This window comes from Drosophila takahashii, chromosome 2R, assembly GCF_030179915.1.
Source record: "Drosophila takahashii strain IR98-3 E-12201 chromosome 2R, DtakHiC1v2, whole genome shotgun sequence".
NCBI lineage: Eukaryota > Metazoa > Arthropoda > Insecta > Diptera > Drosophilidae > Drosophila > Drosophila takahashii.
In genome coordinates this window covers 42,708,260-42,731,154 of record NC_091679.1, presented here as the reverse complement: position 1 = coordinate 42,731,154, position 22,895 = coordinate 42,708,260, and the positions used below count along the sequence as shown (strand labels likewise).

At 41.7% G+C, this 22,895-nt stretch overlaps 7 protein-coding genes across 8 annotated transcripts; 3 read left to right on the top strand and 4 right to left on the bottom strand.

The window, feature by feature from the left end:
* Nucleotides 1-22: 22 nt before the first annotated feature.
* On the bottom strand, nucleotides 23-3,893 carry LOC108054482 (uncharacterized). The gene is made up of 3 exons (XM_017137457.3): nucleotides 3,332-3,893; nucleotides 1,350-1,966; nucleotides 23-672 (listed from the first exon to the last, which is right to left on the bottom strand). Exons 1-3 carry the CDS (start codon nucleotides 3,763-3,765, stop codon nucleotides 71-73), a joined length of 1,653 nt encoding a protein of 550 aa, XP_016992946.2. The 5' UTR covers nucleotides 3,766-3,893; the 3' UTR covers nucleotides 23-70.
* A 2,259-nt stretch (nucleotides 3,894-6,152) lies between these two features.
* LOC108055602 (uncharacterized) lies at nucleotides 6,153-6,733 on the top strand. Its single transcript, XM_017138993.2, has 2 exons — nucleotides 6,153-6,197; nucleotides 6,251-6,733. Exons 1-2 carry the CDS (start codon nucleotides 6,153-6,155, stop codon nucleotides 6,731-6,733), a joined length of 528 nt encoding a protein of 175 aa, XP_016994482.2.
* Nucleotides 6,734-7,366: 633 nt separating this feature from the next.
* LOC108055603 (accessory gland protein Acp29AB-like) lies at nucleotides 7,367-8,047 on the bottom strand. The gene has a single exon (XM_017138995.2). The coding sequence runs from the start codon at nucleotides 8,045-8,047 to the stop codon at nucleotides 7,367-7,369; it is 681 nt and encodes a 226-aa protein (XP_016994484.2).
* Nucleotides 8,048-8,814: 767 nt separating this feature from the next.
* LOC108055604 (C-type lectin 37Db-like) lies at nucleotides 8,815-9,462 on the bottom strand. Its single transcript, XM_017138996.2, has one exon. It carries the CDS (start codon nucleotides 9,460-9,462, stop codon nucleotides 8,815-8,817), a length of 648 nt encoding a protein of 215 aa, XP_016994485.2.
* Nucleotides 9,463-11,850: 2,388 nt separating this feature from the next.
* On the top strand, nucleotides 11,851-12,692 carry Tapdelta (Translocon-associated protein delta). Its single transcript, XM_017139135.3, has 2 exons — nucleotides 11,851-12,208; nucleotides 12,263-12,692. Exons 1-2 carry the CDS (start codon nucleotides 11,969-11,971, stop codon nucleotides 12,521-12,523), a joined length of 501 nt encoding a protein of 166 aa, XP_016994624.1. The 5' UTR covers nucleotides 11,851-11,968; the 3' UTR covers nucleotides 12,524-12,692.
* On the bottom strand, nucleotides 12,691-16,400 carry LOC108055685 (uncharacterized). The gene is made up of 3 exons (XM_017139128.3): nucleotides 15,937-16,400; nucleotides 14,307-14,457; nucleotides 12,691-14,243 (listed from the first exon to the last, which is right to left on the bottom strand). Exons 1-3 carry the CDS (start codon nucleotides 16,121-16,123, stop codon nucleotides 12,752-12,754), a joined length of 1,830 nt encoding a protein of 609 aa, XP_016994617.2. The 5' UTR covers nucleotides 16,124-16,400; the 3' UTR covers nucleotides 12,691-12,751.
* On the top strand, nucleotides 14,793-22,879 carry LOC108055687 (cyclic GMP-AMP synthase-like receptor 1). Of its 2 annotated transcripts, none has more exons than XM_017139131.3 (4): nucleotides 14,793-14,950; nucleotides 21,523-21,703; nucleotides 21,770-22,422; nucleotides 22,523-22,879. In XM_017139131.3, the coding sequence occupies exons 2-4, from the start codon at nucleotides 21,541-21,543 to the stop codon at nucleotides 22,742-22,744; spliced, it is 1,038 nt and encodes a 345-aa protein (XP_016994620.2). In that variant the 5' UTR covers nucleotides 14,793-14,950; nucleotides 21,523-21,540; the 3' UTR covers nucleotides 22,745-22,879. The 2 variants fall into 2 exon arrangements, with proteins under 2 accessions (XP_016994620.2, XP_070070287.1); XM_070214186.1 differs by lacking the exons at nucleotides 21,523-21,703; nucleotides 21,770-22,422; nucleotides 22,523-22,879 and adding exons at nucleotides 19,430-19,607; nucleotides 19,674-20,323; nucleotides 20,387-21,349 and having other exon boundaries at nucleotides 14,794-14,950.
* The last annotated feature ends 16 nt before the right edge of the window (nucleotides 22,880-22,895 follow it).

The window sequence follows — 22,895 nt, the reverse complement described above, 5'->3', positions numbered from 1 at the left end:
ACTACGGGCTACTTCCTCTAGAGGCAAATGCAATTTAATGGTCGGGTTCCATAGTTTCGGAACTTGGTTCTTATTTGCTCTGGAGCAGAGCCTCCGAGAGACGTTCGATGGCCGTGATGGGTGGCTTGCGTCCCTCCTTCTCGCCGCTCTCGAGGATTGCGGCTGCAGCGGCTGCTTCGGCGGCCTCCGCCTCCTCCAAAACTCGAGCCTCCTCCTGTTCCCGCTGCTTCTGGAAGTGCCTGAACTCCGTGGGCGTGAGCATGCCCCTCAGTACAGTCTCATAGCTGACACTAACTCCCTTGGCGCCCATCTTCTGATGCAGCTTCCAGCACTCGCGTTCCTTCAGACTCCTCACATAAACCGGATAATTGTGATCTGGCTGAGGGGATGGCTGTTGGTCCTCACAGTTGGCCGCATTGTTGTTGTTCTCCTTCTTGGCCTCATCGGTTGAGAGGGTAGCAGTGGGTTGATCAGCACCTCCACCATCCTTCTTCGACGGCTGGTCCATTTTCACCTGCACCTCGGTGAGGAAAATGGACACCGGCGGCGCAGTGGGCGGTCGATTGGCGCGAATTCTTGCGGCTAGTGGGGCTATCGATCCGCGGCGTATCATGTGCGAGTACTCCTTGGAGGCCAGTTGGAAGGTGGGCGGATAGCTGTCTTGAAACGAGACTGCGAGAAAGCTTTAGTGGCGTTTCAATGGGCTTAAGAGTGCTAGATATAGCAATAGCTTTGTTTTACTTGGTATGGTTAATTTGAACTAAAGACTAAAAATATTTCTGAACCGAAAACTAAAACCTAAAAAATTACGCTACAAAATACATGTTAAGATATTTTATTAAAAATTCTATTTAACTACTTTATTGTGAAGAATATTTATCTTTCAATTCAAAAGCAAAAAAAATAATCTTTTGAAAAAATTTTGATTATATGTTGATTGAAACACATGTCGTATGAGTAATTTTGAAGGAAATTTTTAGACCATTTCGAATCTAAATCTTTAATTAGCATTTTTTCTATCTATCTTTATATTTATCTTTCTAATTTAACTCAATATATCTATCTATCATATGTATTTGAAAGGGACCACCCTAAAGTGGTCCTATATAGGAAAGGGTTCCTTAAACCAAAGAGAATATAAAGTGTTTATAATATCTTTGCTTAAACCTACCTATAAGGCAGGCATATCTGCTGGTATTGAAAAAAATCTTTTTTAAAATGAAGCATAAATAAAATAAAATAAATAAGCATCAATAAAATTTAAACAAATTGGTAATACAATTTACAAAATACTTATATTATTCTTAGTGAGATCCTTATAGATTTTTAGAGCACATCCTGCGACTTACCCGATTTGCCCGTCTTCCTCAGCAGCGGCGCCCTTCGCTGCGCGACGCCTGGCTGGAGTTTTTCCTCCCCGCCACCTGCCGGTGGCGACGATACCGTCACCGTACTGTTGTTGTCCTCCCGCTCGGAGTCGCTGCCCTCGGAACTCAGCAGGGAGACCAGGGTGATGACATCGGGGGCAACGACGCTGCGCGACCGGTTGAGAGCCTTCTTCGAGGCGGAGGAGCTAGAGTTGGACGAGGTGTTGGTGTCCCCTCCGATGACATCTAGGGGCACGGCCACCGAGGTTGAGGGCGTTCTCGAGAAGATCTTCCTCCGGCGCAGCTTCTGCTGGCTGCGCTTGCTGGCGGCGATGACCGCCTTGCTGCTCTCGTCGAATCCGCGGACCGGAGCCGACATAGCACGCACCAGCGGACGCCTCTGGACGGTCAGGGCCGGCGAGATGCTCAACGGGATGTCGGGAGTGTCTTCCACCACCGGATGGCTGCTGTGCTCTGGTTCCACTTCCGTTTCCGGCTCGGGTTCCACTTCCGCTTCCTGTTCCCTCTCGTTGGTGGCCCTTATGGTCTGCGACAGCACTATATTCAGATTAATTCGATTCTTGTCCGCCTTGGCGCTACTGCAAATGGAAAGTGAGGGAAATCGAAATGAAAATGGAAAGTTTCGAGTGACCTACTGCTGCCGCCACCCTTAGCTAAATTTAAATCAAATTATTTGGCATTAGTTTGCGGGGCAATTTATGCTGTTCTCGATTTGCGAATCATGCAAGGCACAGAAATAGAAATTAACTTGGGTGTTGGGTTTCGTACACCCAACACCCACCCACCCGTTGAAAAAGGAAACCATGTCAATTACTTTAGAAATTGGCGCCCGAAAAGGGGAGCGTTGAAAGTGAATCTACGAATCTTTGGGTCATTGAACCTAGTCGCTTTTCCGCCCGAAGTTTTCCGCTTTTCAGCCAGCTATCTTGTCAGCGATTCGAGGCAATGATCGACTTAAGTGTGCCGCCAGGTGTTCTAGGGGGAGTATAGCTCCTTTTCGAGCATGTCTAGCGTGTGTTATGCACTGGAACATAAAACTTTGACGTTTGATTTGGGCGTGAAGCATGCAAATTGCACACAGAACTTGACGCGACGCCAAAATAGAAAGTGTCACTTTCGGTATATTTATATAGATGATATCAGGGCAGCCATTACGAGCTGAAGCCATCGAGTTTATTATAGATATGGATATGGATATGCGGATACGGATTCGGTGAGTGGTATACGCACCCTCTCCGCTGGCACCAAGGTCAAACAAAGAGACCCCCTAGTGGGTTTCCATAGGTGCGACAATCCACCAAATGCGGCTATCTAAATTCTAGTTTGGCCTAAAAGGCACTCCAAATATATTAGGATTAAAACTAGTAATAATTCCAACCCTTACTTCAGGTAATTAAATATAATTTTAATACTTTTACCTTTAAATCAAATTAGGTATAAAATAAAGGTGAAAAAAAGTTATAGCTTTTGAAATTATCTCTCAAAATTTGTTTTTTCTTTTTGCAAATTTAAATAGTTTTAACAATTTTCTTAAATAATTTGTTATAATTTTAGCTAGATCGAAAGCAAAGTTGGACTTTTAATCTTTTAGTACTTTAATATGTAGGTATTATGTTTATCCATTCTATTATTGTTTTTCTGGATACTAAGAATAAAATCCTGATAATTTGTTTTATAATTTATTTTACATTTTCTATCACCAGTTTTTCACAAAAAATTGAGATTCGATAACAAAAAGGTAGAAAAAGAAAAAGTTTCCATGGTTTCTGTAAATGCTAACATATTAATTCAAATATAAATTTCTTTACAATCTTTTTTAAACTTATCAGAAAACTTAAACTTATCAAAATTAAGAAATATTAATAAATTAAATTTAAAATATTTCATTTTATTTTTAAAAATCTATTTAATCTCCTTTACCACTATCTGCTTGGAGTACTCACATCTTGGCCTCTGCCGGTTCAGCCTGTGAAGTCCTTTCCGCCTCCTGGTCCTTCAGCAACGATGTGGTGGAGGACCAGGCCACCAGACTCTTGTCCCTCAGCCTCAATCCCTGCACCTGTGATGCAGTGATGCGTGGGGCAATCCTGGGAATGGCCTCCTCGACGGCCAACGAAGTCTGCCTACTCACGGGATACAGCTTCTGGCGGATATTCTCGATGGACCGGCCCACGGAGAGACCCCTGGAGAGGTAGCCCCTCTGCTGGGCCGAGAATCTGGCCGTGGGCTCGATGAAGGAGTGCTGCTTCCTCACCGACAAGGGGAGATGATAGCGCCCACCGGAAGTGGAGGAGGATGAGGAGGGTGGATGCGGATGGCTGGACGAGGGAGCGTTCGTCGTCTGGAGGCGACGACGGCTGGCCACAGACAGCGACATGGTGACAGCCAGCTTATCCTTGATAGCCTTGATTAGCAACGGTGACAATGAGTGGTGAGGACTCAAGCGGTTGCCTTACGTTTCAATTGCCAATCAATGTGGCACATCGAATGCAAATCAATTACCAAGTCATTAAGCCCCAAAGGCAATAACTTTGTCAACAAAGCCGAAACCCAAAGCGAAACCGTAAACCGTGAACCGTCACGAAAGCGAAAGCCACTTCGTTTTGGGGATACGATGATGGGTATGTGATCCCTGCTGTTTTTTTCTGAACCGAGATCTCGAGGTGGCCTCCACGTCCACTTGGCTCGAATGCCTTGCACCGACTGCGTTTTGTGAATGAAGAATTTCGGACTCCGAACCGGAATCCGGAATCGGAATCGGAGAATCGTTCGGGGTTCGTTTATGTTGCCAACAAACAATCAACAAAATCGCAACGTTGGCAAGGAGTCGCCTGTTATGCTGGCTTTGGCTCTCTCTGGAGTTCAGTTGTTTGTTCCATTTCCTGCTCACACCCACACGTCAGACAACCATCCACCGAGCTACACTGAAAAAAAATGTATTATTAAAAGGGAGAAGATAAGGAAAATACATGAAAATACAATGCCGATATTAAAACTTAATTAAACAACATCAGATAATGATGTCGTCCTTTTAAAAATTTTACAGCGTGGTTTTCAAACTGCACCAGATGTCAACAAATGTAAACTAGGTATACCTACTTTTTAATAAAATTATATATTTTAAAGGTATTTAACTTAAACTAAACTTTACTTAAAAACGCTTTGTCCTTCTTTAAATGACAGTTTCCAAATAACTATTACAAATAACTATCTATTTAATTTTAAATTTTCTGTGTAATATTTAAATTTAATAATAAAAAATAATACATACCTAATAAAAAAAAATATACAAATTCATGACTTCATTTAAAAATTTTAAAATTTTAAAAGTATTAGATTTTTGATTATATTTCTTTAGGTATTTTTTAATTGAACAAAAAAGATTTATAAATTAAAATCCAATTTACAATCCCAAAAATAATTATTATATAATTCTTCTTGACTCAGTATTTATTTTCATTTATTTTCTCAGTGCACCCATCTATCCACCTGCCAAACCCCGAATTTCCCCCCTCCCCCGGAAGACACGTGCAATTTCGGTGGGTCTGGCAAGTTTTCGACTGCGACTCAATGAACCCGCACGAACTTTTGTTTTCATTTACGAACCACCCACCCAGGCCACCAACCAACCAACCAAACGCTTCGCCATCGAAAGGATTACAGCATTTTTGGCAATATGCAAATCCGGCCATGAATGAATGAATTTTTGCCAAAATAATTTCGGAGAGAGCCAAGAGGCGGGGAGAAATGCGTACAAGTCACTCAATGTCGGCGAAATGTTAGATGCAAATTCAGTTGTTGTTGTCACATGGTGGGTATCCGAAATCTCCCTTTCAGATGGGATGGATGGCAAGTGAAAAACTTTCACATTTGTGACAATTTCAAATTCATCAAAGACATGCAAAGTTCGGTGGAAAAGTTCCGTGCGCGGTGGCAATCAAAGAAAAGTAACGAACATAACAGAAAAACGGAGCCCAGCCGAGGCAAACACAAACACAAAATGGCATAAAATTCACAAAAAGCAAAAAACCAAATCAAGCCCACTTCAAGGTCACAGGCACACACATATATGCCGCCTGTTAGCCCAAAGTATTTATACGAAAGTATCCGATTTTCTGATTGCCAATAAAATGTACTTAAAACAAAGCTGAAAGGCCAATTCGGATGGTTTGGCTGGTTGGATGGGATGGGCATTAATCATTTCCAGTCAATAGTCAATATTTATGGCTTGACTTTGACGACGCGCTTTGTACCGATCGGACAGGATTCGGAATTTGGCATTTTACTTGTGCAATTCAAAATCAATTACAATCCAAATGCCAAATACAGAGCGGTACCATACAGAAACTGTCTGAACAAAACTTATTTTAATTAGGAGAGGCGTCGGCACCGAATTACTGTGACTGGAACGGCCTGGACTCGTCCGGAATTGCGCTTGCCAGTCTCTAAATAAATTTAACAAAGCACCATATGATTCGGACAATTTTTTTAAATACCCACTTGAAATTAACAAAAAATAGTTATGTATAATTGGTTAAAAAAAACGTTTCTGCACCCAATAATTTTATTTAATTGACATGTTCATAATCCACGTGTTATAAATGTATAAATGTGTAGCGTTTGCTTATCAATTAATCTAGTATAATAAAATACATTTAAACACGGAAAATTAATTAAGATAAAACGAAATACGTAAACAATTTTGCTATTTATAGGTAACAAAATGAATTTTAGAGTCAATTGGTGAATAGTTTTCTTGTCATGATGTTGATGTTGCTCGTTTGTCTCATGGTGATTCCCGAAGCACTGGTATGTACATTGTACATATATGTATATAAATATATTTTTATATTCAATTTCAGTTTCAGGAAGAAAAACCGCCTAATGTGACCTTTATATCCCTCACCTGGAGCGAAAACGCAAAACCATGTGACTTCACTAAACTTCGGGTGATTGGCCGAGAAAGTTTAGTAAATGGGACTTTTGAAATTCTCGAGGACATTGAGGATGAGCACTATAAATTCGCTTGTGATTATTATTCGGATCTCGATCGCGACGGCAACTTTAAGCTATTGCCCTTAGTATCGCTGCCACCTCAAGGAATTTGCACGGTGGTTAAGGAATACGGACACTACTTAGCGGATAGTATTCGGTATCCAATTAACACAGATCTTTTTGTTAACGAGTCGGCCTGCACCATTCCAAAGGGAGTTTACTTTTTGAAGGACGCTGCCTTTAATGTGGACAGATGGTTCTACTCCAGCGGAATTATGCGATTCGTTGGGAAATTCTTTAAGGATGGAGAGCTAATTGGTTCTTATAATATTACCGTCTCCATTGATTGATCCCCCTTCCATTTTCTAACTGTATAAATTGATTTTTTTTTCCTTTCCAAATTAATTGTATTACGTAATTATCAAGAAATATATGTTTTCAGCTGTTGAATTAATTAATACATTTTTTTTTAGAAAATTTTACCTAAACAAATAAACTAAGAAGCGCACCAGATGACTACCAACAATTTTGTTGTTGTTTAAAAAACAACTTAACACTAAATCTATGTTATTTTAAGTACCAAACCTTCAGATAATATAAATTTTTAATAATTATAAGATTATTTTTTGAATTTCCTTGAAAACATCGATATTATCGGTACTATATTGTGAAAAAATTGATACTTTCAAATATCGATATTTTTCAAACTCTGTCAGTAAACCATCTAGTTTAATAATCGCAGCTAAAATCATAAATATTTGTATAATCGGTCTTACATTGAAAATAAGTAAATTTACTACATTTGTAAAATATTTATTTGGAAAAAGATCAATTTTGAGTTAAAATTTCTAGAGTTAAAAAAATAACTAGGTTGTATATTTAATATATTGGCAATCTAAACTAGACAGCAACTGTCCCATTTAAAAAAAAAAAACAATTTTTAAGAGTACAAAGTTCACAAATTTTGTATGTTTTATTTTCTGTTACTCATTTTCATCACCTGCTTGGCAAATGAAATTGCATGGACTTGCACATTCCCTATCCCACATAAGACCGTTTAGGAGAACACAGTGCTCGTCGCTACCCCGAGTTGGTTGATCATTAGCCCAACTCATAAAACCAGCTCGCTTTCCCGAAGTCAGGGACATCCACTCCCCCGTCTTCGCAAGTTCGTTAATGTCTATCCAATAATCAGTTGAGGATGTAAGTTTTGCTTTGATGGCGGTCATCTCCAGGTTGCTGCCGATACTGGCCAGATGACCACCCATTTGACGACAAAAGTCTCCAGCGGCGAACCAATTTAGGGTTTTGCTTCGTTCAATGTAATAAAAGCCGGTGCCGATTAGCTCAAACTTCGCCGGGATGCCCTTCCTCTTGGATTTTCCCTGCGATGATGCCAAGTTCGAGATGATCTGTTGCTGAGCAGCCAGTTGCTTTTCAATATTTTCCAGCTGAACTCGTGAGCCTTGGTGATGGGAATCGGTGAGATTCCCTCCCGATCCTTGGTGGTACGAAATGTGATTCAGTATGGGCCACAGAGATCTGAAGCAGAATCCACCACACTGATTCACTGGGTCCTCCACTTTACATTCGGAGCTCACACCATTCGAAGCCAGAAATCCGAACAGTAGGGCGTAGATCAGAACGAGGGAAGTCTTCGACATTTTTGCGAGCAGTAAGCAAAGACACATTCAAGTTTATCAATCTCTTTCGAACTGATTGGGTTGGGCTTTCCAAAGCCGAATTAATACCCAGGCTGGTACCTTAGTATTGGTTGCGCCTAGTAGCTATTGATAAGCCCGACCTCAGATAGACCAACATCCTCCTTTTCCAGAGATACGTGGTACAAGCGTACACAGAGAAAAATATTCACACAAATTGTTCTTTTGGTTTTGCTTCTTGTACTGAAAGTCTGCTCTTTGGCTTTCTGTTTTCGTAAACGGATTAACATCTGCGTTGTAATACTCTCAAAAAATTATTCGCTTTGAATTTTAGAAATGGTTTGAAATATTTTAAATGAAAGAACTTTATTTCTGAAATTTTAAAATATTCAGGAAAAATATTTTTTTTTAGTGTAGCTACTCTTATGGAGTTAAATGGCATTTGTGCAAACTTTTGGACTGGGTTATTAAGCTTCTTTATTTATGAGGGGAATTTTTTACAATAAAATGTATTTTTTGATTTCCATTTAAAAATAATTTTATTACTGTGTTTTTTTTGCATTGATAAGCCATCATAATAAATTATGAACGCCAGTGATCTTTGGTAAAAAGATTTTTATACACACAGAAAAAAGAATCCCTTTTACAAAATGTTGCGTCAAAAAGTATGCTATGTTTTCTGAAAACCAATAGATTTCCCAAAAAAAAACAGAAAATTTATTGACTAAAAAAGGCCTTTCGTAAACTTTTGCTGAAATTACTATAATTCGTTATTCATTTTCATCGCCGGCCTGGCAAATGAACAAGGTCAACTGGTCACAGTTTCGGTCGTACATTAGCTTATCCAGGAGAACGCAGTGGTGGCTGCTGCTGTTTGGTTCCCCTGATGACCATCGAAGAAATGTGGCTGGCTTCCCGGACTTCAAGGACACGTAATCGCTCGTGGCGCCCAGATCGTTGATGTCCAGCCAGAATTCCGTTGAAGCTGGAAGTTTCGCATTGAGGGACGTCAGCTCCGCATCGCTGCGAATGCTGGCCAGATGTCCTCCCATTCGGCGGCAAATATCCCGGGCGGCGAACCAATTTTGCTTGCTGTATTTTTCAGTGTAATAGAAGCCGCCACCGATCTGCTCAAAGTTCTGCGGAATGTTCCTCTGCGATGACTCCAGGCTGGTTAGAACCTTTTGCTGGGCAACCAGTTGCTTTTCAATACTGTCCAGCTTGACTCGTGTCTCCAGGGTATTGAACTCGCTGGCATTCGATCCTGAACCCTGGTGATAGGAAATGTGATCCAGTATCGGCCACATCGCCCTGAAGCAGAATCCACCGCACTGACTAACCAGATCCTCCAAGTTGCATTCGGCACTAGTACTTTCAGCGAAAAGTGCGTAAAACAGCAAAATTGCTAGCTTAAACATTTTAAATATATTCCGTGGAGTAAGACGCGTTCGATTTAATGAATATTAATCAACTGCGTTCGTATGTCTCTGAAAAGTTATTTTAGTACCCATTCCCAAGTATGTTGGTATTGATATGTGTCGTGTTATGGTTGTATTTAATTGTTGATAAGGCTGAGTTTCGACCTAGAGGGTCTGTGCGAAATTTTAATTATCATAGATTTTTTGGGAACTTTAAAAATTGCTACTCTGTATTTAAAAAATATTTATATATTTCGTTGTTAATTTACCTCGACGGTAAAATAGAATATAAAATATTTATTAAGTCTGATTAAAAAAAAAAACATATTAATCTAAAACAGCTTTAAATATAAATTTATGTGTAAATTTCTTGATATTTACCCAAAAGAATACAATTAATTTAAAAAGATAACAAATAATTTGCAGTTAAAAACAAGAGGGAACGTTATAGTCGGATGCCCCGACTATCAGATACCCGTTACTCAGGTAAAGGGAGTGCGAGGGAGATGGAGATAGAGATAGAAAACGTTGATCACGCATAACTTTTTAACGAATGGTCCGATTTGAAAAATTTCTTCTACATTTCGATAGGTATTGATAAACACAATAAAACTGCATTTTTACTTTTCCAAAATATTAAAATTTTTAAAATCGTATATAAGCGATGGTGGGCGTTAGAGGGGGCGTGGCACCATTTTGAAACAAACTTGCGCTGCGTAGGAATTCCTAGAATCTGCATGCAAAATGCCAATCTTCTAGCTTCTATAGTTTCCGAGATCTCAGCGTTCATACGGACAGACGGACAGACAGACAGACAGACAGACGGACAGACGGACAGACGGACATGGCTAGATCGACTCGGCTAGTGATCCTGATCAAGAATATATATACTTTATGGGGTCGGAAACGCTTCCTTCTACCTGTTACATACTTTTGCACGAATACAATATACCCTTTTACTCTACGAGTAACGGGTATAAAAAGAACGGGGATCAATGGAGACTGTAAAATTGTAAGATCCAACAAGCTCTTCATCCTTAAAGAATTTCGTAGCGCATCGGAATAATAATCACAAGAGAATTTATAGTGCTCATCATCAATATCCTCGAGAATTTCAAAAGTCCCATTGACTAAACGTTCGCGGCCAATCACCCGAAGTTTAGTGAAGTCACATGGTTTTGCGTTTTCGCTCCAGGTGAGGGATAAAAAGGTCGCATCATAGGGTTTTTGGTTTTTGTATAACTGAAATAATTATTAGAACGTCAATTGGCTTCAGAACTATTTTTATTTATTTTCCTATTTTATAATTTAATATTACCAGTGCTTCTGGGATCACCATTAGACAAACGAACAACGTCAACATCATGACAAGAAAACGATTCAGAAATTCACTCTAAAATTAAATTCGTTTACCTATCTTTATATAGCAAAACGCTTCCCATTATCACCTTTTACTTACATTAATCCGACATGTTTAAATGGTTTTCATGATATTAGATTATTTGTTAAGCCAACGTTACACGATATTCGTATTTTTAACAAGTGGATGTCAATTAAGTATAATTATTGGGCGTAGTGAATAATTATATATCGATTTTGAAAACTAATACATAAATAATCCGTACTTATTTTAAATGGTTATTTAATTGATACTATAATAACAATAATAAAACAAAAACTCCCCTTTACGAGTTAACAAATTTAGATTAGAAATTTTGTGACAAAAACTGGTTTAATACTCGAATAAATAAATAAATAATATTTTTGAAATCTAGTTTTAAAATAATTACTGATCATATTTCCAATTTAAGTGTAATTCACAAAAAATTAATTTAAATTTTTTTATATTTTATAATTCCAATTTAATTGTAATTCACAAACAAAAAAAATTTTAAACTATTTTTTAGCTAATTCCAACTTAATTGTAATGCAATAAAAAAATATTTTATACTTTTATTTTATACTTCCTTATAAAATATTTTATACTTTTTTATTGCTATTTTTTAACCAATGTATGTGAAGCTGTAAAACATAACATAATTCCAATTTAATAGTAATTTTAAAAAAATATATTTTTAATTATTTTATAGCTATTTCTTTAACCGATGTTTGTAAACCTGTAAAACATCCTTATAAAATCGAGATATATAAAAAATGTCCATAATAACATATTATTATAAAGAATGTTAAGTTAAACTTTAAAAACAAGGTTATAAAAACTAATTATATCGAAAACTCCCAACATTATTTATTGTTATATTAAAAATCTATATTTATAGCTATTTTATAGCCGAATTTTAACCGATAGTTGCCATCCCTGGCTGCGCCCAGTGTGACCATCGCCCGCCGCAGACTTCGGCTGTCGGATTTTCTGAGCTGTCAAGTGACGTATGTGTGCTGTCGTGGCGTTCGCTTCATAGAGAAAGAAAGTTCCGAGTTGGATAGCCGCCGAGTTCCGCTGATTCCGAAGATTCCTCAATTAAAACCACCGCGAAACCCCAACAAGATGTCCCGTCAACTGTTCGCCATCTGCCTCATGGCCGCCGTCTGCGCGTCCGGCGTCTACGGCAGCTGCAAGGCCACCGTGAGCTCCTTCAGCACCCAGGATGCCACGATTCTCACCCAGCTGGCCCATGTGGGCGAGTTCACGCTGCAGTGCAGCGGCTCGGCTCCGGCCAGCCTGTTCGCCGAGTTCCCCTGCGGCAAGGTGGTGCCCGTGGCCAAGGTGGGCGACGACAAGTACCAGGTAAGGATTCGCCCTAATCCCCGCCAGAAACCATGAACTAACGGCTTCCTACAGGTGAGCTGGGTGGAGGACATCAAGCAGGGCAGCAGCGGCAACGTGCAGGTGCGCCTCTTCGACGAGGACGGCTATGCCAATGTGCGCAAGGCCCAGCGTGATGGCGACAAGGTCTCCTCGGTGAAATCCCTGCTCGACATCTCCGTGCCCACCAAGGGCGCCTACAAGGGACCCTGGATCAAGGCCGAGCTGCTGGCCGCCTTCCTGGTCGGCGGCTTCGCCTACTTCGCCTTCACCACCAAGGGCAAGGTGCAGTCTTAGGATGCCTTCGTCATCGATTCCTTGAATGAAATTCATTCGCACTAAAAACAAAAATCATGTAGCTTCATTTTTGGCGCAGCGATACCAAGAGATTTTTCCACATTTTGTACACCATAAGCAGAGGATCATCAGCCGCCACCCCAACAAATAAAAAGATCGACAAAAACTACATCTATTTGAGATTAATTTAAGTTTAATTTAGAGATAACTTGTACGAATAGACTACGCCTAAGCCTGTCCGCCGCCCGAGGACAGCCCGTTCATGGTCGCCTCCTCGTCGGAGGAGATGTCGATCATGCTCTCCACGCGCGACGGCGACATCACATACACAAAGTGCTCCGTGGAGCCCTCGGTGGCGACTGGTGGCGGGAGTAGCACCACGGATCCATCCTGCGGCGGCGGTGGCGGCGTATCTATGCTGCAGTACTTGAGATTCCCGGCTCCCCCACCCGAGTCGTCGGGCGGCGGAGCTCCGCCGTTGCAGTCAAAGTTCTCCAGCTCCAGCTCCAAATCACTCACAATTCGCATGCATCGCATCTTGGCCAGCGACTGGAACTTCATGGGCATGGCGCGCACCTGGCGACTGAGACTCAGGAAGAACAGCGTGTTGGCGTCCAGTTCCCGGTTGGCCTGCAGCACGGCGGAAACATCCCAGTCGCTGGGGAAGCGCGGATCGCAGATCTTGCGCGTTTTCGCCGGCGACGACTGTTGCTGTTGCTGTTGTGGCATCTGCATGGGCTGCTGTGGCTGCATTTGTCCCGAGTTCTGTGCCCCCGAGCAGCTGAGATTTATGGCCGTAGTTTGCGGCGAAGGCTGCACCCTTCGCACTTTGGCAGCTGGTGGCGCTGACGGCGGCGGCGGTGGCGGCGTGGGAGTACCTATCAAAGGTAGATTAACGCCGCCATTCAAGCGATTCGCATTCTGCACTTGGTTGGCCAGGTTCTGGAATAATCCCAGCGGAGCTCCGGCTGCCGCTGCGGCTGTCAACTCCTTCTTGAAGTTATCCGCCGCCGCAAAGAGATGCGGTTCGATGATCAGGCAGCCCACATTGCTCTGCTGACCATTGCTGCTGGAGGAGCTGCAACCTGGCGGCGTGATCGTCGGGGGAAGCGGTAGACCAGCGGCCACTGCCGCCGCCTTGAGCGTGGCCAGGGGAAACATCTGCTGGGCCAGGCCGCCCACACCCAAGCCCATGGGCAGGTGATTGGCCAGCGAGGCGAGGGCATTGGCATTCGCCTTGCTGACGGCGGCGGCTGCAGCGGCGGCTGCCGAGGATGCGGGTGAGATGGGCAGGGGCAGGACGACGGCGGAATTGCAGCCACTGGTGCTGGTGGCCGCCGGTGGGGTCATCGAACTGAGCGGAGCCACTGCAGCGCAGTTGAGACTGCCGGTGGCGCTGCCATTGCTATTGCTATTGTGGATTTGTGGTGGCGCTACCGATCCTCCTCCTGCGTTTCCGCCGGGGGAGATTATATTCGGGGGCGTGGCCACGCCCACACTGGAGGTCGGGGCAGGGGCCGAAGTGCTGCTCAAGGCGGTCGTATAAGTATTAACCGTGTGCGTTCCTATGGACGAACAGCCCGCCGATGCCGTGGCTATGGTGATCTTCAGCTCCTCCTCGCCTCCATTGCTGCTGGCTGCCTTGGCCAGCACCTGGTAGCCAAAATCACACTCTGTGTCGTCCTCGTCGTTGGATTTTCCATTTCCATTAGCGGAGTTTCTGAAAGTTTAGTTAGGGATATGAATTTGGTTCGGTTATTAATAGTTAGGATCAGTTATGTACCTGCCCGGTCCCTGGAAGGGCTTGAGGAAATCCATGTGGTCCGCATGGGCCCAGTACTGGTACTTCTTGGACGTCTTGGTGCCCACGCGAAACGAGCGGAGATACTTGGTATAGCTGTCCCTTAGGTTTTTCCATTTCCGCTTCGAGGCTTCTGTAAAATAAATGTTAATTGAGAAGTTAAGATAGGGAAATTAAATTTGTATTTATTTTGTTTGATTTATTTTTTATAATAGAACTAGAATTCATTACTTTAAAGTTTGAACTATTTGAATTTGGGTTTTCAATTATATAAAACTGTTATAATAATTATGGTGTTATAGAGCACAATTGTTTATAGTCACTCCTTTGTTTTGTTAATTCGTGTATATTTGTTATCATAGCTTAATTTTTAAATTCAAATTCAAAACCTGCAAAAGTGTGACCGCCTTTCAAAGCCTACGAAATGCATTTCCAGGGAATAGAACTGTCAAATACTGCCCTATTATTATCCGGGATTTTAATTCAGTTGAATTCCAAAATCACGCGAGCTGCAGGCGCTTTTTAAAGCAACGCAATTAAAAGATCTTTAATTGTGTTGGCCGACATCATACAAAAAACTGAATCTACAGTGCTAATAAACTAAACAAACAATAATTTAAACGCTGGTAAGTTTTTATACATAAGTACTTATAATTCTTGTGATTCCCGGAATTCAAGTTCTGTTGGAATTGATAAACGTAAGCTCATTGACTAAAGTGCATTTCCACGAACACTTGTACATACATATATGTATAAGTTTATCTGTATATTATATGCGTAGTATTCTTTTTAATCTTCTATGCTAAAGAGTTTAAAGTGAAGTTCTTGGAAATTTGAATCCCGCTTGATTGAAAGGAAAATGCAACAACAGCAAAAAATTTATGCCGGCGATGCAATAATAACAAACGAAAGATGTTTATGTTTATGAGAGAGAGCGAATCAGAGAGAATGAAGTAGAGGGCAATACAGGGTGTTTCAAGAAAAAGTAAAAAAAGTTTCTTAGAAAAAAGTTGTCTATTTTTATATACGTTTTTTTTTTTAATTTAAAGTTTAATTTTTAGTTTCTACTATAAAATTAATTAAAAGTTTAGCACAGGTGGTTGCTTGTTTTGGCTCCAAATTCGCACCTGGCAATGCCGTGCGCAATGTTTTTGTTTTGAAAAGCTCTCGCCTGCCGCCCACTCCCACTGCCGCCCGCTCCCCCGCCCCACCAGCCCGATATCTCTCCCTTTCTCGCTCTCTCTCAGCATCAGAGAGCGCGCAGTTTTCGCTCTGGGACTGTTTTTGTTTGTTTTTTCTGCGTGCCAGTGTGTTTTCCTTTTTATTTTTTTTTTGTTTCTGCTTCTCGCTGCAATTTGCCGACCGCACTCCAACACACACACGCAGGCGAACATGTACGTTTTCTATATACTATATATGTACCAGCGTACGAAAAATATCAGGCCGGGCGGTTTGAGTTTGGCCGCTTTCAGGTACATATATACATAGGTGGTATATAAATATGTATGAGTGTGCGTGGGTTCTACGTAATTCAATTTCCTGCGCCTCCTTTTTAGAGAGGGGGTGGTGGGGGAGGGGGTTTAGTAGGGTGCTACTAGGATTTTCTACCTACCCACTGAAAGACCTATCTCATCGGCGATTTGCGTCCACACCTTCAGCTTCACCTCGACGTTCTTGTAATCCGGATTGTGATTGTTGTACACCACATCGTACTTCTTGACGATCTCGATGAAATCGGAGGTGTTATCAGACGTCGTCGAGGACTCGCTGATTGCGCGCGCCACTTTCACATCCTTCATGCTGCTAACGGTGCTTTCGGTGGTTCGAGGCTAACGGTATCGCAAGCTCCTTATTATTACCAGGAGCCTTTTCCTTTGAATCACAACAACAGTAAACCGAGAGAGCGGGAGAGTAAGCTCGCGAGAGAGAGCGAATCTGAATCTGCCAACCGTCCGACTACCGTTCTGTGTGCGACCGCTCCGGCAAACGTTGGACACTTGAATGAAACGACGACGACGACGACGCCGCCGACGAGCTGCATGCACACACAAGTACGCTCCCCACTCCACCGCTCCCCCTGCTGGCCGCCCATGCCCTGCCTGCCTGCCGCCACGCCCCCACCTCCCGCCGCGCGCGCACACTCACACACACAGACACGGAGCCACACACACACACAGGCATAGACAGCCCGAACCAACAACAACAACAACAAAAGCGGGGCCCCAACAGCGAACGTCGTTGGAGGACGTGTAAAGAAGAACAAGAACAAGCAGAGGCAAGCTCATCATGATGAAAACGAGGGAGAGGAGGAGGGGGTGGGTCGACATGGGCGTTCGCACCGCTCCAGCGCTAACCGCCCACCAGGCATAAAAGCAAAAACAACAAGAAAAAAACGCAAACCGGAGGGCTAGTGCAACACTAGTGTTTTGTACGTATGTATGTGTATTTCTATATACATATATGCTTCGCTGGTTGGATACAAAAACCAAGCGCGACAAAATTGCGATGCTGCCCGCACTTTTGTGGCAGGCGAAATGTGCTGCAAAAGCAGCTTAAATGCATTTTTAAATGCAACACGAAGGAGAAACTGTTGATTATCACGTGCCCGCCATCAAGCCAAGTTCAAGGTCATAGCTTAAGCACAAGAAATGTATCGAAAGGATATCATTTCGATAGAAATTCGCGGCGCGAGAAAGAGAGAGCGCTCTTGGATACAGAGAGAGTGATCTTCTTATCCTTATCAGTTTGACTCAAGAGAGCTTTTTGTACCGCTAGTACAGCATCTTGAGAGAGATGGAGAGAAGGAGAGTTCGGGTGGAGAGAGAGGAGGGGTAGAGTGATTGCAAGAAAGGGGGAGTGGTGGGGAGGCGGAGGGAGAGCAGGATGAGCAAAGCACAAGAGTGGGCGAGCCAGCCCAGGGGCGTAAGTGGAGTAAAGATAAAAGGGGGGCTTAAATATATTTTAGGAAATAACTTTTAAGGAAAATATATAAATGAAGATAATTTAAGTGGCATTTAATCAAGGAAAGACAATTCTTTTTCTTAGCTTTGCTTAAAATAAGTCCCCCCTTTAACATTTCGCGTAGATATAACGTTCATTTTTAAGGGGAACTACATGTCTCTAGTTGAACCCCCTTTCAGTCCCACCTTTGGGTCCGCTTCTGGCTCAGCGAAGTGGCTCCATCGATCCGTCTCTTTCAGCTCCCCCGTTCCTCATATCTCACCCCTTGCCCCACTTGCTCCTCTTCTTCTTGTGCTGCTGCTGCGACTCTGGTTTTGTTGTTGCGAACCTACGACCAGTTAACTTACCTACCGCTTTGGCTTTGGCTCCTTCCAAACTAACACACACACTCACACATACACTGGCGAATATTTTAGCCAGGCGACGACGACGGCGCCTGTAGGTGTATGTATGTTTCTGTGTGAGTTTGTGCGCTTTGGCTGCGTGTGTATGTACGTTTGTATCTCTTCAGCTTGTGCGGGTTTTTTGTTGCTTTTATTATAAGTATTTTTTCGCTTTTCTCTCGTCTCGCCTCGTCTCTCTGTCCCCCTCTCCTCGCCTCTTCTTCTTTTTGCCTCTCCCGCCCCCACTCGCACTCGCACAGCAGCAGCAGCAGCGCCCTCTGTCCCTCTCACTCTTTTGGCACAAGTCCTGGCGGCCGGCTCTTGCTCTCCCCCCCCCTCTCCTTCGCACCCACAGCTCCCGGTTTGCCAGCTCCAAACGTCATCATCGCCATTTGCCATCATCATCATCATTTTCATCAACAGCCAGCCCCCAAACAGCAGCAGCAACAACAAGAACAACAACAACAAAGGCAACGGCAACAGCAGCAGTATTTCGTGGAATGAGGAGAGGGGGTGGTGGGGGCCAGGCGGGCGGGTAGTGGGTCGCTGGGCGTTTTGGCGTTCGACGTCGAAGGCCTGTCTGTATGTATGTGTGTGTGTGTGGGCCGTGTGTTTGTGTGTAGCTGTGCCGCAAAAAGAGAGTGGGAAAGGGGAGGGGGATGGGCAGGGGGTGGTTGGCCTGGAAGGGGGCGGGCAATGGGCTTCGGTCTATGCCAGCTAGCTGGAACGGAGCGTCGAGAGGGGTGGAGGGGGCGGGGGAGAGCGGCCTACCGCCGCTGGTGGAGCTGTGTGGTTGTTGTTGTAGCTTGTTTTGTTGTAGCTGCTGCTGCTGCTGCCGTTGCTGTGTGTTTTTGTTGCCTTTCGCAAATCGATAAACGATGTCCGGACTGCGGAGTAGGCGAACGCTTTGCGTGTGCACATATGTATGTATGTGTGTTTATATACGAACGCCTCTCTACATATATGTATAAACCCCATGTATATAATACACATTCATATTGGTGTGTGTTTTTACATAATGTAGGCGATTTTTATATGAACACCGCCTAACGGAGTTTTGATGCAATCTGCAGCCAATACATATTTACTTACTTGTACGCCCACCCACCACCCACCTGATATGACCCCCCAGGAACTATTTTGTATTTTGTGTTGACCCAACCAGTTGGCATATTTGCAACATTGATTAAAGCCCAAATTCAAGTTTCCCAAAGGCATTTGAGTTATTTTATTAGCCTCTGCTAACTTCCTTGATCATCAATAATAACGATATAGATTATTGTTATATAGGAACTATCTTGTATTTTCCCAAATTTGTTAAAGACCAAATTCAAGTTTCTCGAAGGCACAACTTGCATACGTATCATTTCTTTATCATCCCTTCAATGTTCTTAACAGTTACTTAAACCGCTAGTCGAAACTATAATTCAAAATAGTATTTATATAGTCATCTATAAAAAAAGTGTAGGTTTTCCCCTTTAAGCACTTTTCAAATTACCGAGACTTACAAATATTATTCAATAAAAATATATTTTAAGAAATGTACCTACAAACAATTGCACATCCATTTTAACTAAGCCAAGGGATCGCAAAAACATCCTTTAAAAAACATACAATATTTAAAATGTGTGTTTTGGCCACCAAAAAAATGAATGTATCTAAATTTTTGTCTGTTTTTTGTTTAATTATTATTTTTTAATTGATTTGGCAATATAAATGTACTAATGTAGGTACATATTTGTGCTTTCATGTTCTTTTTAGACCATCTTGCGTACAAATATGAGTACCTTTGAACAACATTTGGAGGAGATTGCCTCCGATCTTTACGGCACATCAAGCCATTGCGATTTTGCCATAGTCCGCGATTTTGTAATCAATAACATAGTAAGGGCTAATGAATTGCTCACCTCTACGTGCCAGGTAGAAACCCTGGATTTTGGTAAGTAATAAAACATTAAAATAAAGATGTGATACCAATATATAATAATAATTCCGTGCATTGTAGGCAGCAGAGCTCTGGGAATCCATACTCCTTACAGCGATTACGACGTGTTTGTGGTGCTGAAGTTTCCCTCTTACAAAAATATAATCGTGCGGCAGGATTATCATCATTTCGGGCTGGTGAATTTGGACTTCAATAATGTGGCATTCGACAGTTTCGCAGAGGACGCTCTATTGGATAATCGTTTCTGCCTTAGGCGGGAAGGCGTGCAAAGTTTGATGCATAGCATTCTGATTAATGCCCACGGTTGCACGGTATTTGGCATGAACAATGATCTTTACCGACTGCACTATAAACGTCGACAGACTAGCCACACCATCACCGCGGAATCAGAGAACTATAGGTTCTCCATCGACTTTGTGCCAGCCATCAGGATGCACTTCAATGGATACGAATGTCAAGCAGTACCCAAGTATGGAGGGGGACCAAAATGGTTCAACGAATGTACCTTTATGGTGAACAATGTCCAATCGGAGATACGTCACATCACTAGTGGTGGTAAGAACATGCGGGACGCCATCGTGTTGCTGAAGGCACTGTGCGAAGTGAACAACCTGCCCAAGATTCGTAACTACCATTTGGTTTCCACGGCCATCAACTTAATCTGCAGTGATTATTACGATGAGTTTTCGTTGGAAGATGTCTTTCTAAGTGTAAGTTATATAACTTCTTATTATAATGTATGTATACTTAAGTACTCGTATTATTTTTTCCAGCTACTGTACAATCTAGCCGAAGCTTTTAACGAACACGACCTCCCGTATGCCATTTACGGGGATCTAGATCTGCTCTCAAACTTTAATTCACTGAAGGTCATCGAATATGCCGATGTTTTGAACAGAGCTTTCAGGACTCTGAAAACATATCCTGACAAATACAACCTTTCTTTTGAGCGCTGCAGCTGGCACTTTTATGGCGATGATGACTATTACGAATAAGGCTAATCAGTTTTATAAATAAGTTTTGACAATTTTGAATGTTATAATAACATTTTTTACTTTTCGCATCGAAACTTTTACCATTCTAATACCTAACATTAAGCAGAAATGTTTATCTCAGAATTTTTATTATTTTTCTTTTTGATTAATGTATTGAAACACTTGCCTATATATAAACTTTTTCTTTTAATTTTGGATGAAAGCGTTCGTAAAGTTTGCACGCCCTTAATTTTTAATTATCAATAAACAATTTGCCAAATTTTTATTCTGACAATGACAACCTTTCTTATGAGCGCTGCAACTGGCACTTTTATGGCGATGATGACTATTACGAATAAGGTTAATCAGTTTTATAAATAAGTTTTGACAATTTTGAATGTATTAATAACATTCAGAATCTTTCGCATCGAAACTTTTACCATTCTAATACCTAACATTAAGCAGAAATGTGTATCTAAGAATTTTTTTTATTTTTCTTTTTGATTAATGTATTAAAGCACTTGCTCATTTATAAACATTTTCTTTTAATTTTGGATGAAAGCGTTCGTAAAGTTTGCACGCCCGTACTTTTCAATTTACAATAAACAATTTGCCAAACTTTTTATGCTTTGAATACTCTGTATATTAGTTTTAAGAAGTTTCTGTTAAGTATTAAGAACTGAACCTCGAGAAGAATATTTTTATAAACAGATTGATTAATGGACAATAAATACAAGAAAATATTCTCTTAATTTTGATTGATTCATGTGAGTTATGCATGCAGCAAAGCGTCTGCTTGCACTGCTTGAATTTCATTATTTACTCATAACTTTTTAATGAGTGGTCCGATTTGAAAACTTTCTTCTATATTTCTAATACATTTACTAAGAACAACAAAATTTAAGTAAATATTTGAGTTTTTATGTTCTTTTTAGACCAACTTTAATCCCAAGATGAGTTCCACCTTTGAACAACATTTGGAGGAGATTGTCTCTGATCTTTACGGCACATCAAACCATTATGATTTTGCCGTCGTTCGGGATTTTATAATGAATGAAATAGTGATGGATAATGATTTGCTGAACTCTACGTGCCAGGTAGAAACCCTACATTTTGGTAAGTAATAAAACATTACAACAAATATGTAATACCAACCCGTTGATATAATTCCGTGCATTGTAGGCAGCAGACCTCTGGGAATCCATTGCCCAGGCAGCGATTACGATGTGATGATGGTGCTGGAGTTTCCCTCTTACGAAGATATAATCGTGCGCCCGGATCAACATCGTCCGGGGATGGTGCATTTGGACTTCAAGGATGCGTCATTCAACAGTTTCACCGAGGACACGTTGCTCGATAACCGTTGGTATCTCAAACGCGATGAGGTGCAAACTTGGATAAAGGGCATCCTGATGAATGCCCACGGTCGCACGGTATATGGCAGGTACAATGATCTTTACGAACTGCGCTATAAACGTCGACAGACTAGCCACACCATCACCGCGGAATCGGAGAACTGTACGTTCTCCATCGACTTTGTGCCAGCCATCAAGATTCACTTTGATGGCTACGACTGGCAAGCAGTACCCAAATATGCACCGGGACCAAAACGGTCGCACGGATGCACCTTTATGGTGAGCGATATTAGATCGGAGATATATCACATCACAAACGGTGGTGAGAATATCCAGGACGCCATTGTGTTGCTAAAGGCACTGTGCGAGGCAAAGGGACTGCCCAAGATTCGCAACTACCATTTGGTTTCCACGGCCATCAACTACATCCTCAGTGACGATTTCGACGATGATTCTTCGTTGGAATATGTCTTTCTGGATGTATGTATTATTTTTATATTATTTATTATTATATTAAGTACTCTTATTTGTAAAAATTTTGTTTTAAGCTAAACAAAAGGTAACAAATTATTTTTTCCAGCTGCTATACAATCTAGCCGATGCTTTTAACGACCATGACCTCCCGTACGCCATTTACGGGGATCTAGATCTGCTCTCAAACTTTACACCGGAAAAGGTCATCGAATATGCCGATGTTTTGAACAGCACATACAGGACTCTCAAAACATATCCTGGACAATACAACCTTTCATATGAGCGCTGCAGCTGGCACTTTTATGGCGATGATGACGATGAAGAATAAGGCTTTTATCAGTTTTATAAATGAATTCCTTATCTTTTGCTTTTAAATTTTACCGGTGTTTCTAAGAAATTTTATTATTTTTCTTGTTGTAACAATAAACAATTTGCAAAACTTGTTATATTTTGAATATCCTAAATATAAGATATAAGAA